General features: G+C 39.2%; 1 protein-coding gene across 6 annotated transcripts in view; it reads right to left on the bottom strand.

The window, feature by feature from the left end:
- Positions 1–15818, bottom strand: part of asic1b (acid-sensing (proton-gated) ion channel 1b) — a 185093-nt gene that overhangs the window by 20897 nt on the left and 148378 nt on the right. For 4 of the 6 annotated variants that reach the window (XM_077530077.1, XM_077530076.1, XM_077530081.1 and 1 more), the window contains one exon: positions 969–1119. In XM_077530077.1, coding sequence (XP_077386203.1) covers positions 969–1119 — 151 coding nt within the window. Of the gene's footprint in view, positions 1–968; positions 1120–13356; positions 14051–15818 lie in introns of those variants that run through there. The other 2 variants (XM_077530079.1, XM_077530078.1) reach the window with 2 other exon arrangements.

The following is a 15818-nucleotide window of genomic DNA, read 5'->3' on the forward strand; positions in this document are numbered from 1 at the left end:
TGAATGCAAACAAACTGGAGAACAAAGAACTCAACATACTAGCAAATGTGCACTGTGTGACAAATACACGATACAGTATTTAAAAAAAAAACAATAATAAAAATAAAAAAAATAAATAAAATAAAGACAACCCAAACCGAAACAAACACATAAGGCAAGAAGGTCATTGAGGGTTTGGCTATCAATGGCCGAGCCTGTTGCTTCCATTGATTTTGTGTCTGATGAATGGTTCTATTTGGGAATAATGTTAGGCACAAACTTTGCACGCTACTGATCAAGTTGTATCGCAATGAAATCTAGTGGATCCATTTATCTTCATATGCGCAACACTTAATAAAAAAACAGTGCGTGCAAATACTCTCAGATTGTGGTGAGTAAGTAGCATTGGCTAATAACACGAGAACATCAGTTATGCTATTTAGGCAGCATTTCATCACTAACAGTGGAACTCTCTCTTTAAAAGCAACTTTCAAATGAATCATGAAGGAAACACGTGTTGTGGAAATGACGTCTACCATGGTTGATGTCATAATTGATCACTGTCCTGTATATTACATAAATGTTCAGCTGTACAGATGCCATTTTCTGCTGCTATTTGAGGAAACATGAAAAGCTAAAATGGTAGCTAGGCTACTAATGTCGTAGCAAATGCTACTCTCCATAGTTTTTGGTGGGGGTCTCTTCAGTCTAATTCTGGCCTGCCTCCAGCTTTAAAACGTTTTGCCGTCTTGAAAACTGTTGTTATCTGAACAGCATTGTACTAGAATGACCATAGTGGTACCACGTCTGTCGCAATTTCAGCCAGGCCAAACACTGTTTAAAAAAAAAAAAAAAAAAAAAAAAAGTGGAATATTTTTGAATCTGCTGTGAATAAATGGTAATACGTTTTTTGGACCATTCGACAGTGATGTCATTAGGTGAACATTTTTCGTCGCTGGGGGTTCAGAGGCAATTTGGCGTACTCGTACCCGTCTCTCCCCACACAGGCAAGTATTCATCCTGCTGGATGTCCAGCATCAGCTCCAGACCGTTGCCCATGCCGCCCTTCATGGTCAACAGCAGAGGCCGCCCGTCCTGGCCCGAGTTGAAGGTATAGCACTTCCCGTAGCGTGTGAAGATCTGACAAACGCACAAAGAAAGAAAAGACATTTGAAGAAACTGAAAGCATCACGAGAAGAAGTAAAACAAAACTACATAAGACCATATAGAGTATGCATTGAGTGCACTATGTCAAAGCAGTGAAAAGCTCAGCTGTGACCTATTGGCCAATCTATGCCTGCCAGTCAACTAATGGATGTATAATTGAATATAACAGACATTAGGAAATGGAAAGCGATGGCCCGCATCCAGAATACAATGTACGGTATTTGTGAAATCGCGTATAAAAGCATCCACTCTCGCTAACTTACCAGTTAACCTTCATGTTGACATTCACATGTAGTAAAAACAAATCCAAATACAGAACGGATATTTTTATTATTTGCCCTTTGGGGGACCTCAATGTTCCCATAAAAGCCATCCATTTCTCAATGAGTGTATCTGGATTTAAATGTATATATTTTACCAGGAATGCTGAACTTAGGTGAAATTTAGGTGGGAAAAAACTAAAAAGGTCTCAAGGACTCGTCCTTAACATTGTACAGGAGGTCGGCCATTTTGGCCATTTCGGGCAAATTCCATGGATTGTACTTTAAAGGCGGGGTCTTCCGTTTTCACTCAGGAAAATGCACTATTTATCTACAGAATGTATACCCGTGAACTACTTCTCAATGTACACCGCCACAGGAGTGACCTCATACAGCCGACAAATTCGCCCGGCCCCATCTGCAGACAGTGAGTGAGTGACACGCCCCCCGCCGCCCTCAGCCCCCCGCTCTGCAATTGGCTGGAGGGGTAAACAATTGTCTGTCCACAGAAACGTCCCGCTGTTGAGAAAACAAACACAAAATGGCAAAATACAGGCTTGGGGTTTAGGAAAACAAAATCACCACCACACATTAACAGAAGCCCAGATGTGTAGATTAAGAAGGAATTCAATTCATAGGTACACATCCTGTATTTATATAATGCATTTTCCTGAGTTGTGTAAGATAGAGAATTACAACAAACAAACAAAAAACCTCCTAGGGAATTGCGGTTTTTGTAGAGGCTTTTATAACAAACTACTCAAATATCACTTGAAAAACTGCAATCTATGAGCAAGAAAAAAAAAAATCTGTCCAGGTAGGACATTAAAGAGCATTTCAGACAGAAATCAGCAAGAAAATATACGAGTCATAACCTTTCAAGTGGGTCCAGAGTGTCTGCACCATGCAGACTCTCAAGAGGAGGGTGTTGGGGGGGGTGGGGGGGCGACACACCACATTGATTTTAACACCCTTCAAAACGCTCCCCTCTCCTTCATCCCATCACGGTTCGTCATCGCCCTTTGCGATTATCGCGCCAGGAAATCTGGCGGCGCCTCACCTGCTAATTATGCTTTACAACCAGACAACGTGCAGCGGGATGGGCTGAATTGAAAAGCCCCTGGCATCCAAAACAAACGGCTCATTTGTTTAACAAGCAAACAATTATCAAGGACAATAGTGATGCTGCTTTTGTCAAAAAGACAGAAAGAGACAACAACGTTTACACTCAAGATGATCCTCGCACGACATAAGCATGAAGGCGGGACAATCTGTACAATACTTGGAGCTGATTGGACGGCGTAGTATCTTGTACACGTTTGTTTTGACAAATCACCCCAACGGATGAAAATGTCGTCTTCGGTCTCGTTTTAGGAAAAAACAAAACAAAACACGAACATCTTTACCAGATAAAAACGCACAAAGCGCCTCTTGGTGTTCAACATTCAACATGGAAACGGTGAGTAATTCTGCGAGAACAGAATTCATTGCAGCAGCCATCCATTTTAGGTTTATTTGATTCCTCCGAGCGTCTGCGCTTCCTGGTTTCGTCACAGCTTCATGTCCCGCCCTATTCTCGTAGTATTAGTAAACAAATACTGTGAGAATTCCGATTGCTGTCAAGGTTAACTTCTTCTAGAATTATTGGAGATTTTAAGATTTATTCCCCCCTCCACATACAAACAGCAAATGACCGTTTAACTCGAGTTAATTTAATTTAAAAAAAAAAAAAAAGAGAAGCTATTTTTAATAATTTAATCCCTTTAAGAGAATTCAGCGCACGGTACCTCGCAGACGACTCAATAAGGCACGATCATCTTTGCTGATATAACAACTAGGGATGTAACAATGTCCAAATATGATATTATCACGATATGAAGGTCATGATACGATAATTATTACGTTATTGTGGGGAGGTTGGCGATATTAAAAAAAGGTCACGATATTGTAAAAAAAAATATGCTCACACTAAAAAACAAAACAATATTGTACTTTTGTACATTGCAGCAATGCATATAAAAAAAAAAACTAGAATCTCTAATAACATTTAATATTGAGGCACTTGCTAATGCACGCACATATCGAGTTCCTCCACATATTGACTCAGTTCACAAGCATATTATGTTCTCCTTCATCTGACCATTAGCGTGGACTTTAAACATAGAAGGGCCAAAACATGCCCAATGAAAGTTAAACTGTACTAAAAAACTAGCCACCAGAGGGTGCTAGAACTGCACAAATGGAAATCAACCTGACTTTTTTTTTTTAAAAGATGTACTGCTTTTAATATCGCGGCATGACGACGACGATATATTGTGGCTGTTTTAATATCGCAATATCACGATATTGCCGTTATCGTGGCATCCCTAATAACAACAGGTGCATTTCCACACTTGTGGGCCGAATAAAAAATCTATTTTTTTCCCAAATAAGCCTCACCATTGGCCACCTGCGTTTACATGTTGATAGCCTGGAGACAAACTTCAGGGTAAGCCCGAGTTGCTGTGGTAACCGTCTGCATTGAGTCAAGTGTAGCAGCAGAGGGAGGGGAACCCGTGGTGACCTTGGGACGGGCGGGTAGGAGTCTTTATTGCGGTTTCTTCGCAACACGTCTGCCTATTGAAAAGCTCATCCAATGTTCCTCAAAAACAAAAAGTCAAAACGAAGGTTTGTTCCTAAAATCAAACCAATCACAAAGGAATGTGTGATATTTCTCTTGAAGGAGAAAACCAAAAAGCTCGAAGGTGATATTAAAGTAGAACGATGCGTTTGTCTATTTAGCATAAAACTTTAGCAAATATTTGTAAATCCCTAAGCAGCTTTTTGCTTCTAAATCCCTGATTGCAGTCACATTGCACGCGCAAGCCTTCATTTAGAATGACTGTATCAGATGGAGCCCGCCGGTGTGAAAAAACATCAGGCGTCATCGACCCATTTGTGTCGTGGCAAAAAAAAAAAAAAAAAAAAAAAAAAAAATTGCTATCATCTTGGCTGAATAATTCACAGAGTGACAGCATGAGAGTGTTGAGACCGCCCTGGGCGATCGGTTCCTGTGTGAGTGCCATGCGGAGACACAGGCCGCCTCCCCCCCCCACCCCCACAAAATTGCCAAAGAACCACGATCTCTGTCCCTGTCATTGATATCAAGGCGACTGTTGAGAAAAGAAAAATACTGTTTGACTGTCACACAAAAGAAGAGTAAAAGACACCTGTGAGAGACAATCTGGCTCGTACACGTATGAAGGCGCTTGTCAGTGGGTGGCAGTTTATTGAATGTAAGACACATTCGGTGGCGCAAATAAATCAGATCATAATAGATCAAACGTATACTGTTTTGTTTCCAATTTCCAAAGCTTCCCACGCTCTCTTCATTAACGCTCACTGAGCTGAGCCAGTTTTGAGGGGGCGGGCTTCTCTCATGCAAATGAGACGCTCATCAAGTCCCCCTTGTCTATGGGCCCAATATTTTATTTTATTATTTTTTTTAATTTCAAGGAGAGCATTCTACAAGCCCGGATGGGGAATATAACATAATAGCATAAAAACAGCAAAAGAATGGATTGTATTTTCACTCATGGAAACAGCACTTCCTGATCTCCATTTGCACTTGTCACTCCAAGAATGTGGTACATGGAGTGGCCACTAGGGATGCAAGTATAAGCGCGATATCGTGATATTGTGATATTAATACTGCCACAATATAGTCGTCGTCATGTTCACGATATTTAAATGCAACACATCTGTTTAAAATAAATAAATAAATAAATAAAGTCTGGTTGATTGTGCAATTTAATTTTCATTCGGGATGTTTTGGCCCTTCTATGTTTAAAATCTACACTAATTCTCAGATGAAGGGGAACGTGAAGTCAATATATGGAGGAACTCAATGTGTGTGCATTAACAACATAACATAATAATAACATAATAATAATAAAACATGAATAATAATAACATAACATTGATGTTATGTACAAAAGCACAATATTGTGCTTTTTTTTTTAGTATGAGCACATTTTATTTATTTTTTTACAATATTGTGACCTTTTTTTAAATATCACCAACCTCCCCACAATATCGTGATAATTAGCGTATCCTGAGCTTCATATCGTGATAATATCGTATCGTGATGTTTGGATATCGTTATATCCCTTAGTGGCCACGCCCCCTAACACAAACATCAAGCATCCCGGTGTCAACATTGGAACAAGTTTTTTGTAGTCTGCACGTGTAACACTGTTGAATTCATGCCAGGCCAATAGGTGGCAGCATAACTGTTGAACAAGCTGTTTTTGTTTTGTTTTTTTTCCACTTTCTCATTACTTATTAAGCTGGGGCAAATGTTCTACAAGATGATGCCAAATTGAGCTCATCCCGAGATTTACTTTTCACAATTCCAGTATTCGAAAATAAGACATTGGAAATAACATTTAGGGACAAATTGTTGACGAGCGGCTCAGCAATGAGTCACGCACTTTTCGTATTTCCCACGGGAGCTGGCGAGAGGGAAAAACAGGGCCATTAAATCGGATGAATATTACACTTTTATTCATCAGGTTGTTTAGAAAGACCTCGAAAAAGCGCGGACACAGTTGAATGCTAATGTTGGGCAAAAACAAAAAACACAAAAAACACACACACACACACACACACCATAACCTTTTAAGATGATAAGCAGTGCCCACCAGTGATTAATGGGAGACCTCATTCTAAGCTTGTTATTTCTCTTCTAGAACTTCACCAAAGTTGCCCTGCAGGACTGCAAAGCTCAAAACAAGCCTAAAAATAAGACTAAAATAAAATCAAATCTTATTCTTTTTCGTGCATGCCCTCAAGTGTGCGAGAATCCCTAGAATCACACTTTGGCCCACTTCGGGAAGCCTAATGAAGTTCTTTTTTGCGGCATATGGCGCCTGTGGTATTTTGCTAACTATTATGCAAGCTTACTCACAGTGAAAATCCAGATATGATTCTGTTGGGAACCCCTGTTAACAAATCATAATGAAACGGCAATTGTGCAATAATTGCAAAAAAAAATTGAGATGTTATATAACACTGATTCGTTTTTCTTCCAATCGTGGTGCACAGGCAAACACTAAGCACATTGTTAACTCATTCACTCCCAAAAACGTATTTATACGTTTTTTTAGGTTTTTGTATGCTAGAGTTTTTGTGTGAAGGTTTTGATGCAGTTTCTGACCTGAAGCGGCCACTTAAAGCGATGGTACTTATTACAATAATAATAAAAAAAAAAACGGCCAGCAGGTGGCAGCAAAGTATAAGAGATCAGCCAGGTCCATGTTGCAACAAGCTCTTTTTCCCAGAATTTTCAACAGGTTTGTGAATAATGATGAAACTTAGCTAATTCTAATGCTAATAGCTACAAAACATAAAAAAAAATACTGTACTTTTTTTTCCCCCCTGATGAAAGAAGAGACACATTTTTCTTTTGGTAGGTTCCATATTTTGATAGCAATAAAACATGAAAATGGCTAGGACTGAATGAGTTAAAATATACGCACTTTCGATTGCGTTTGTCTTCATTAGGATCGCGCAGGTATAAGCGGAGTTTGCCTCTGACAGGGCGAGAGAAACGGGTCGATCGCCTTGCCTCCCGCCCAAAGCCAGCTGGGATAGGCTCCAGCTTACCTGCAATCTTTAAAAAGGACAAGTGCAATAGAAAAATCAATGGATGGATAATAAGGTCAGCTCAAATGAAACCGCTTTAAACGTCATCAAATTGAAGAATGTGATACTATTTCGGGAGTGGCAATCACATTTTTTTTTTGTCACCCTCGGAAAGATAGTTGTGTCAAATTTGTTTTTGTCCCTTCACATGGGAAACAAATTGGAGAAACAAAGCAATTTAGCGATGATATGACAGGATTTGATTTCATCTGAAGAAGACAGACCTCTGACGCGCCTTTATGTCGCTCGCCGTTAGCGGATTTGGCGACGTATCAAGAGCAATGCGTCGTTTTCGTGTACATTGTTGTCCCCCCCGAAAAAAAAAAAGACGATCCTGCTATTTCTGCTCAAAAACAAAAGTTCCCAGTTCCACGATGAATTCGCAACACAAAAGAGGAAAGAGGCATCTATCCAATAATCCATCCATCAATTTCAACTGCAATTATCCAGTTTGTGATTGTGGGACGCTTGAGTGGAGATCAGCTGACTACACCCTGAACTTGCCAGTCAATCACAAGACACTCACAGAGACAGAAAACCACTCACACAGTCACTGAGTGAGAAGCTGAGAATTGAACGCGTGCTGCCCCAACACGATTCAGGCCAATGAACCACGACACTGCCACTGACGGTGTATATACAAAAAAACAAAAAAACAAAAAGTAAAACTACTCACTCTTTGAAGATGCCTGATTTAGAGGGAGCAATTTTGCACACTAAGTCATGTTTTATGGGCATTTGTAATGGTTACAATTGCGGGTGTCATCATTTATAAATAAATAAATAAATAAATAAATTCTGTATATATTTTTATATTACGATATTTAAAAAAAAAATTTAATTTAAAGTTTCTTTAACACCACTATTTTGTTTTTTTGTAATGTGCGATCAATGACCGCCCCTTACTTGGAAAGCCTGTACTGGGGGAATTCCAGTCGCAACACAGTCAAAATTTAGGAGTAATAAATGTAAAAATAACGCATATATTTGTGTGAGACTGGTGTCAAGTTGTATTTTACAATTTTAAAAATGTGCAGAATTTCACAAGTTACTCTCATGTTAACGATTCGATAGCTCTTAATATGAAAAGAAAAACGCACTGAGCTCTCACCAAGGTCTTACAAATGCAATTATGCCATCTAGTGGCAGAAAAACGACTTCAACACAAATCAATATCACACTTGTTTATTTTACAGTACAGTACATCGTTTTAATTTTTGCTCAGTGCTATGAATTATTATGAAATTATTGTGTCAATGACTAAAAAATGCAGCCATATTGCTATTAGTTTAACATTTGTTTCACTTTAAATGTTACCAAGAGTATGAAAGCTTAGAAAAAAGTATTTTATTGTACATTTTATTGTACATTTAAAACAGATTAATCGGAAGTTAACTATACGTAATGCGATTTATTACTATTAAAAATTGTAATCGCCTGACACCTCTAGTTAAAATACATTTTATATTGTGCATAATTAATTAGCTGTATTTCTCATATTGCACCACCCAGAACATCTTTCCTTTAATCTTTCCTTTCACTTCAGAAGAAGCAACAGGACGGCAGATAAGTGAACAATGTTATCGTTACAATTTTTACATAATGCGCTATTAAAGAATGTTATTTTTCTTATTAAAAATGAACATTTTTTTTAGGCGGTATTTTGAGGAGGCAAAAATGGATTATCAATGCTTACTCATGGGCTTACGCTCAATAATAAAACAACTTCCACTTTGCATCCCTGTGGTGGCATCACAGGAAAGGAAAAGAAATAAGCAATACAAAAAAAACAAAAAACAACAACAACAAAAAAAAAAAAAAGTAATTCCCAAGCGTATGTCTGTATTTGCTCACATGACCAGAACATATTACGCATTATGCTTGTGTGACCAGATTGGCTGCTCAGAACTTGCTGGGTAATACGATTTCCAGAAAAATAAATATAAAAATAAAAAATAAAAATCACAACTCAAAACCCTATTCCACAGGGTCTCTTCATCTTAATATAGCATGACTGAACACAGGAGGGAAATCATCCATCAAAGTGAGCGAGTAGCCCGAAAGCAACTCGAGAATAAATAGAATTCAGTTAGATCTTACAAAAAACGGGAACTACTCCAGTTAGTGGCGTGCGCTGCGCAGTGGGGCTGAGGCATGTTCTTGGAAATAACACACAACAAATCACATTTACAGCTCTGAGAGACCCCCACCAACAACAAGGGTGGGGTCCCTGCACTTGCAGTCAATAGGGGGCTTCATGTCCCCCCCCCCTAAGCTGCTCGGATGGATCGCCTCTGGAGTGCGACTGACTCTATTTCATGGAGACAGCTTGTCTCGCATGCCCGGAGGCAACGCGGGCCTCATCGATTATCAATGCACCCCCCACCCCCAAAACACGGGCCCCTGTTTTCTGTTTATCGGTACAACAAGCTGCCGCAGCTTCGGAATGCAACAGCGTAGCATCCCCGGCTCATTTGAATATTGTAAGACAAGCGCCCGAGGCGTTTTTACGACCGAGAGGCAATGTATTTTGGAGTTATCAAGTGTCACTCAAACATGAGCTTGACGAGTAAACATGGTCGCGGAATGCAATGTTTCACAAGGCACATACCGAAACATTGCACCTCCAAAATTGTCACGCTAAGGAGACCTAAAAAAAACGGCACGTTTGTTCAACCGGTAACATTACATCATCAAAGAGAGCAAGCCATTTTCAACACTTCAGATTATAACACACATATGTGGGGTCAAAAATAAAAACCTTACGTTTACCAAATTGCCACTTGCCGTCGACTGAAAATGACATCAGGAGGTAATGCTGCATTCGAGCATAGACGGAAGTCGGACTTTTCCGAATTCAAACCAGGAAATGTGTACGCGAACGTCCCCTTGAACTCGGAAATTCCACTTGCCAAGTCGGGTAAAAAATAAAAAATAAAAAATAAAAAACACCTTACATTTACCAAATTGCCACTTGCCGTCGATTGAAAATGACATCAGGAGGTAATGCTGCATTCGAGGATGGTCGGAAGTCGGATTTTTCCGAGTTCAAACCAGGAAATGTGTACGCGAACGCCCCCTTGAACTCGAAAATTCCACTTGCCAAGTCGGGGAAAAAAAAAAAAAAAGAGGACCCCGACTTCACCGACGGACTACGTGACGTCACTCTACGATGGTGACCACAGACCGTGAATGGTAAAACACAATTTACTCGAGTATAAAACTAGATCGCTTTCTTCATTCATAAATATTCGACATAACTTCACGTAACACAGTCCTTCTCAAATAGTGGGGCGCCCCCTCGGGGAAAATGCTTTTTTATTTTTTCATTTTTTTTTTTACAGTCCTAGAATAAAGTGCAATTGCACCTCCACTACATTAGGGGGCAGTGGCGCTCTCATTATTAGCAGAGTGTGCGCAAGGAGCATTCGCTCGGTGGTGTAGGGGTTTTGTTTGCACTTAGCATGCGCGCCTTGCACACAGCAAAAAAAAAAAAAAAAAAAAAAAAATCAGCACAAATTATTTTATATTTTTGTTTTGCAGGTTTTTTTGTTTGTTTGTTTGTTTGTTTTTTAATATTGTGCTACAGCATACAGTATAATGTACTTCTCTCACTATCTATCCTCAACCTGTTACACCTGTTCTGTTTAACACAAAGCAATTAGTCTTCCGTGTAAAAGACAACAGGTGGATATTACACACTACGGTTAATTGCACCTCCTGCAATCTCGTGAAAGAACTTTTTAATGTATCCTCCTGTCAGTATACATCATTTTCATAGATGGATGAAAAACGATTTGCAGTGACTAAATAACCGTTTTCAGACCAATGAATTCAAATTGGATCATTTCCCACGGCACACCTGATGAACTCGCATGCATCTTGGCTGGGAGTCACCGCTAACTAATAAAAGGTCAACAGTGAGTATGCGCGTTGGGGAAAGCGGCTCACCATGAATCAAAAATCTTCATTAGGGGCAGTGCGCGGGTCTCTTGTGAGCATGTGATTGTAAACACATCAATCCAGCAGCGATGGACGCCAGGAGAGGCGCCATATGGCTGCCTTGATTTTTCCCATCAAGCTCCTAAAAATGTGTTTATGGACAAGCACCTTTGCAGATTGATTACAACTGTGCAACCACAGCAAAAGTCATACTAATAGTGAAGTGGTAGCCATAGCACATTCTAGTACTTTTGATATTGAGGGGAAAATAACCTGACAGATCATTTTAAAGAAAGACTTGTAACATTTTTGCTTAAACTTGCATGAAATTAATGACAATTTTCTATTCCTCTCATTTACGGACACAAGAGGGCGTAGTATTATACCTTCAAAAAAGGTCGGGTATCGTCTGATAACGATTCCTAGCTTTCCTAGTAATATTTTGCCCAGAATTAATTTGAAACTTTATTATTTTTCGTGTATAATTAATATCTTTTAAAACGATTTTTTTCCACTTGCTGTCTACTGAAGATGACATCACCTGTGCTGACGAAGCAGATAGCAACCAATCATGACGCAGTTTGTTGACCAAACCCAGAAAACAGGCGAGCTGTGATTGGTCATTAGCTACAGGTGACGTCATCTTCAGTCGACAGCAACTGGAAGTTTTAAAAGTATTAATTATGAAAAATAATCAAGTTATCAAATTAATTCTGAATAAAACATTACTTTTTTTTTACTGCTGAAAATAGCTCAATAGGAAAATAAAATAACTGCCTGCCTTGCCCTGCGATTGGTTGGCAACCAGTCCAGGGTGTCCCCCGCCTACTGCCCAGAGCCAGCTGAGATAGGCGCCAGCAGCCCCCGCGACCCTTGTGAAGAATAAGCGGTCAAGAAAATGGATGGATGGAATAACTGCCTATTGTATTTAATCAATTGAAATGTACTGCACGTACTGTAAGTTAAAAATTAAGCGCAAATGTTTTCTCGTTGACAGATAAATGCAACTTAACTGTAATTTACAAACGCACATAAAATCTCATTGCAAAGTGAACCAACTGGATGAATGAAACTAAAGACCTGATTTTTCTTGAAAACAATTAAACCAAAAAAAAAAAAAATATGGTTTGTATTTACTTATTTTAACTCATTCACTCGCCGCCATTTTCACAGAAGCAATCCCGTTCGCTCCCGGCTGTTTTACTGGATTTTGACTGATTTTGCAAGGACCACAGCATTTTGTGTTCTATTGCTATAAAAGGATGGAACCTACCAAAAGAAAGATTAAAGTCTCTTCTTTCATCAGGAAAAAAAAGTACGTTTCTATCTGCTTCAGTTTTGCAGCAATTAGCATTAGAAGAGAGCTAAGTTTCATCCGTTTTCACAAATCTATTTAAAATTGTGAGTAATTGAGCTTTTTTTTTTTCAACATGACCCTGGTTGATCTCCTTTGCTTTGCTGCCACCTGCTGGCCGTTTGTGTAATAACTACCATTTCTGCAACCCTTATTTGCAGTTGAGAGGCTGCATCAAAGCCTTCTGTATGCTCTAGCATAAAAAAAAGAGCAAAAAACGTATAGATACGTCTTTGGGACCCGTAAAACATAAAAAAAAAACGTATTTACACGTTATTGGGAGCAAATGAGTTAAACATCTGAGCTTGAATTGTCATATCATTCTGGATTTACCAAGGCCTATACATTTTCCTTGGCTCAGTAAAGATTGAGAAACACTAGTTTAAAAATCAAGATTATTGACAATATGTCACACACTGCGATGCAAAAAATAATCCAGAAAGTATAATATAGTGGGTGATGCGAGGGCGAGATAAAAAAAAAAAAGACTGCAGTACAGTGTTCCCTCGTTTTCCGCTGGGGTTAGGTTCCAAAAAATACCTGCAATAAATGAAATCCGCGAAGTAGTTCGCTTAATGTTTTACAATTCTTATAAATGTTTTAAGGCTCTAAAATCCCCTACCACACAATTTAGACACTTTTCTCATTGAGGCATTTACATGTTCTCACATTTCTCTCTGGTGCAAACATTGATAATGTTCAAACCTTCATAAATTTTATAAAATGGGCATATTACTGCAAAAAAATATGCAAAATTGCACTTGAAAAAAAATCCGCGATACAGCGAGACCGCGAAAAGTGAACCGCGTTATAGCGAGGGAAGACTGTATACCAATCAACAGCATGCACTCAGTCGACTCCTGCAACCTGTTGCTGGTGCGGGTTGACCAAAAAGAAAAAAAGAGAGCGAGAGAGAGAGAGAGAGAGAGGGAAGAAAAAGAAGAAAAAATAGTTTCTTATCCCACTCACGGTGCTAAAATTCCGCGGGCCACACATCTCTCCCTGGTAGCGACAGTACAAGAGCATCTCCTCCAGCTGGTGCCCCAGCCGGTCCAGCAGCTGCCTCATGGACGGCTGCGACTCCCGCGGGGGAGGCAGAAAGTGGTTGAAGTCCAGGATGCGGGAGAGCGGCGACCACGGCGGCTCGGCCGCGCGCTGCGACGGAGCCGCCAAAGCCTCCCTGGCCGCGGGGGACACCTGCCAGTTCCTCCCCAGGAGCCCGAGCCACCTTCCGGCGCTGAAGATGTCCGTCTTCTTCATGCGCCGCGGCAGGAGCAGGTTCTGGTTGCAGATGGTGACGGCGGGGAAGACGAGCCGCTTGGCGTACACCATGTGCGCTTTGGTGTACACGGGCGACGAGAGCAGGTAGCGCACGCGGTTGGACGACCAGACGAGCAGCAGAGCCGCGGCCGCCAGGAACGCCAGCAGCCAGGCCACCCGGCGCGGGTACGAGCCCCCGCCGAAGACGTGCCTCAGGCCGTGCAGGGTGGTGTGCTTGACGAAAAGCTTGCCCGCTTCCGCCAGGGAGCCCGCAGCCTTCGCTTTGGAGCCGGACGAGTCGCATTGGCACATTTTGTTGTTGCTGTTGCATCCAAAACTGCTGGAGCAGATGTGGTCAGCGTGGTCGTGCGCAACCAGCGCTCGAATGCACGCGCGCCCTCGGATGGTTTAAGAGTTAGACAGAGAGAGAATGTAGAGCAAGCAAGAGAGCGAGAGGAAAGAGAGAGACGCGGCTGGCTGCAGCTTGTGCAGAGGAGTAGATACATTTTGTATTTTGAGCTTCCCACGTTCGAGTTTTTAATAGAAAGCACGTCCACTGCATGCGTGAATATGCATAAAAGAAACAAACAAAAATGTTACTGTATTTCCACTGAGCATCGACTGATATTTGCAATATTTTTTTAGAGGCTTCGCGTCATGAAGCGAAAGGTGGGCATCCGTCAACGACGGGCCGAAGCAGAGACACAGTCGTCCACCTTGGAAAATGACAATAACCGCTTATTTGTTTGGTAGCTACGTTTTTTTGTGCAGCACTTTTGAGTTGTCTATATTTACAGTTTGTGTGCTTTTTCTGTAACACCCTAAAAAAAAACACAAGATGGCACCAAAGCACTCGCTAACAGGAAACAATAGCAAGCGCCCCCATCAAGTTTTTTTGAATGACAAGACCCTACGAAACGTATTGCATTCACTTGGAAAAAAAGGTCCTGTTTTCTGACAAATTTTTTTGTGAGCTTTGTTTTTTTTTTTAGTATTTTTTTTTTTTTCCGTTTTTTTTTTTTTCTGTTTTACTGAATATTTTTTTCTGTCATTAAAAAAAAAAAAAAAAAATCAGAAAAACAGAAAAAAAAATTATTCCGAAAAACAGACTACAAGTAAGGATTTTTTATAGGATTCATATAAAAAAAAAAAAAAAATGTTTGGTTTTGATTTGGTTCTATATAGAAGCACTGAATAATTGTCTATGTCAATAGCAAGCGCCCCCATCAAGTTTTTTTGAATGACAAGACCCTACGAAACGTATTGCATTCACTTGAAAAAAAAGGTCCTGTTTTCTGACTAATTTTTTTGTGAGCTTTGTTTTTTTTTTTTTAGTATTTTTATTTTTTATTTTTCTGTTTTTTTTTATTTTTCTGTTTTACTGAATATTTTTTTCTGTCATTAAAAAAAAAAAAAAAAATCAGAAAAACAGAAAAAAAACATTCCCGAAAAACAGACTACAAGTAAGGATTTTTTATAGGATTCATATATATATATATATATATATATATATATATATATATATATATATATATATATATATATATATAAACTGTTTGGTTTTGATTTGGTTCTATATAGAAGCACTGAATAATTGTCTATGTCAATAGCAAGCGCCCCCATCAAGTTTTTTTGAATGACAAGACCCTACGAAACGTATTGCATTCACTTGAAAAAAAAGGTCCTGTTTTCTGACTAATTTTTTTGTGAGCTTTGGTTTTTTTTTTTTAGTATTTTTTTTTTTAGTATTTTTTTTTTTAATTTTTCTGTTTTTTTTTGTTTTTCTGTTTTTATGAATATTTTTTTTCTGTTTTACTGAATATTTTTTTCTGTCATTAAACAAATCAAATAAAATTCAGAAAAACAGGAAAAAAAATTATTCCGAAAAACAGACTACAAGTAAGGATTTTTTATAGGATTCATATATATATATATATATATATATAAAAAAAAAAACTGTTTGGTTTTGATTTGGTTCTATATAGAAGCACTGAATAATTGTCTATGGCGATATGATTGTGTGTGTTGGTCATCTTAGGTACACTATATAACGTAATAACAGTAAGAAAACGTTTTTTTTTTCCATGCTATGTAACAAATTCAGATTCATACAAAATATTAAATATGAAAAAAATATGTGTGTTAAATGTTTGTGATGGCTGTTTTTTTTT

This window comes from Festucalex cinctus, chromosome 8 (assembly GCF_051991245.1).
Source record: "Festucalex cinctus isolate MCC-2025b chromosome 8, RoL_Fcin_1.0, whole genome shotgun sequence".
NCBI classification, from domain to species: domain Eukaryota; kingdom Metazoa; phylum Chordata; class Actinopteri; order Syngnathiformes; family Syngnathidae; genus Festucalex; species Festucalex cinctus.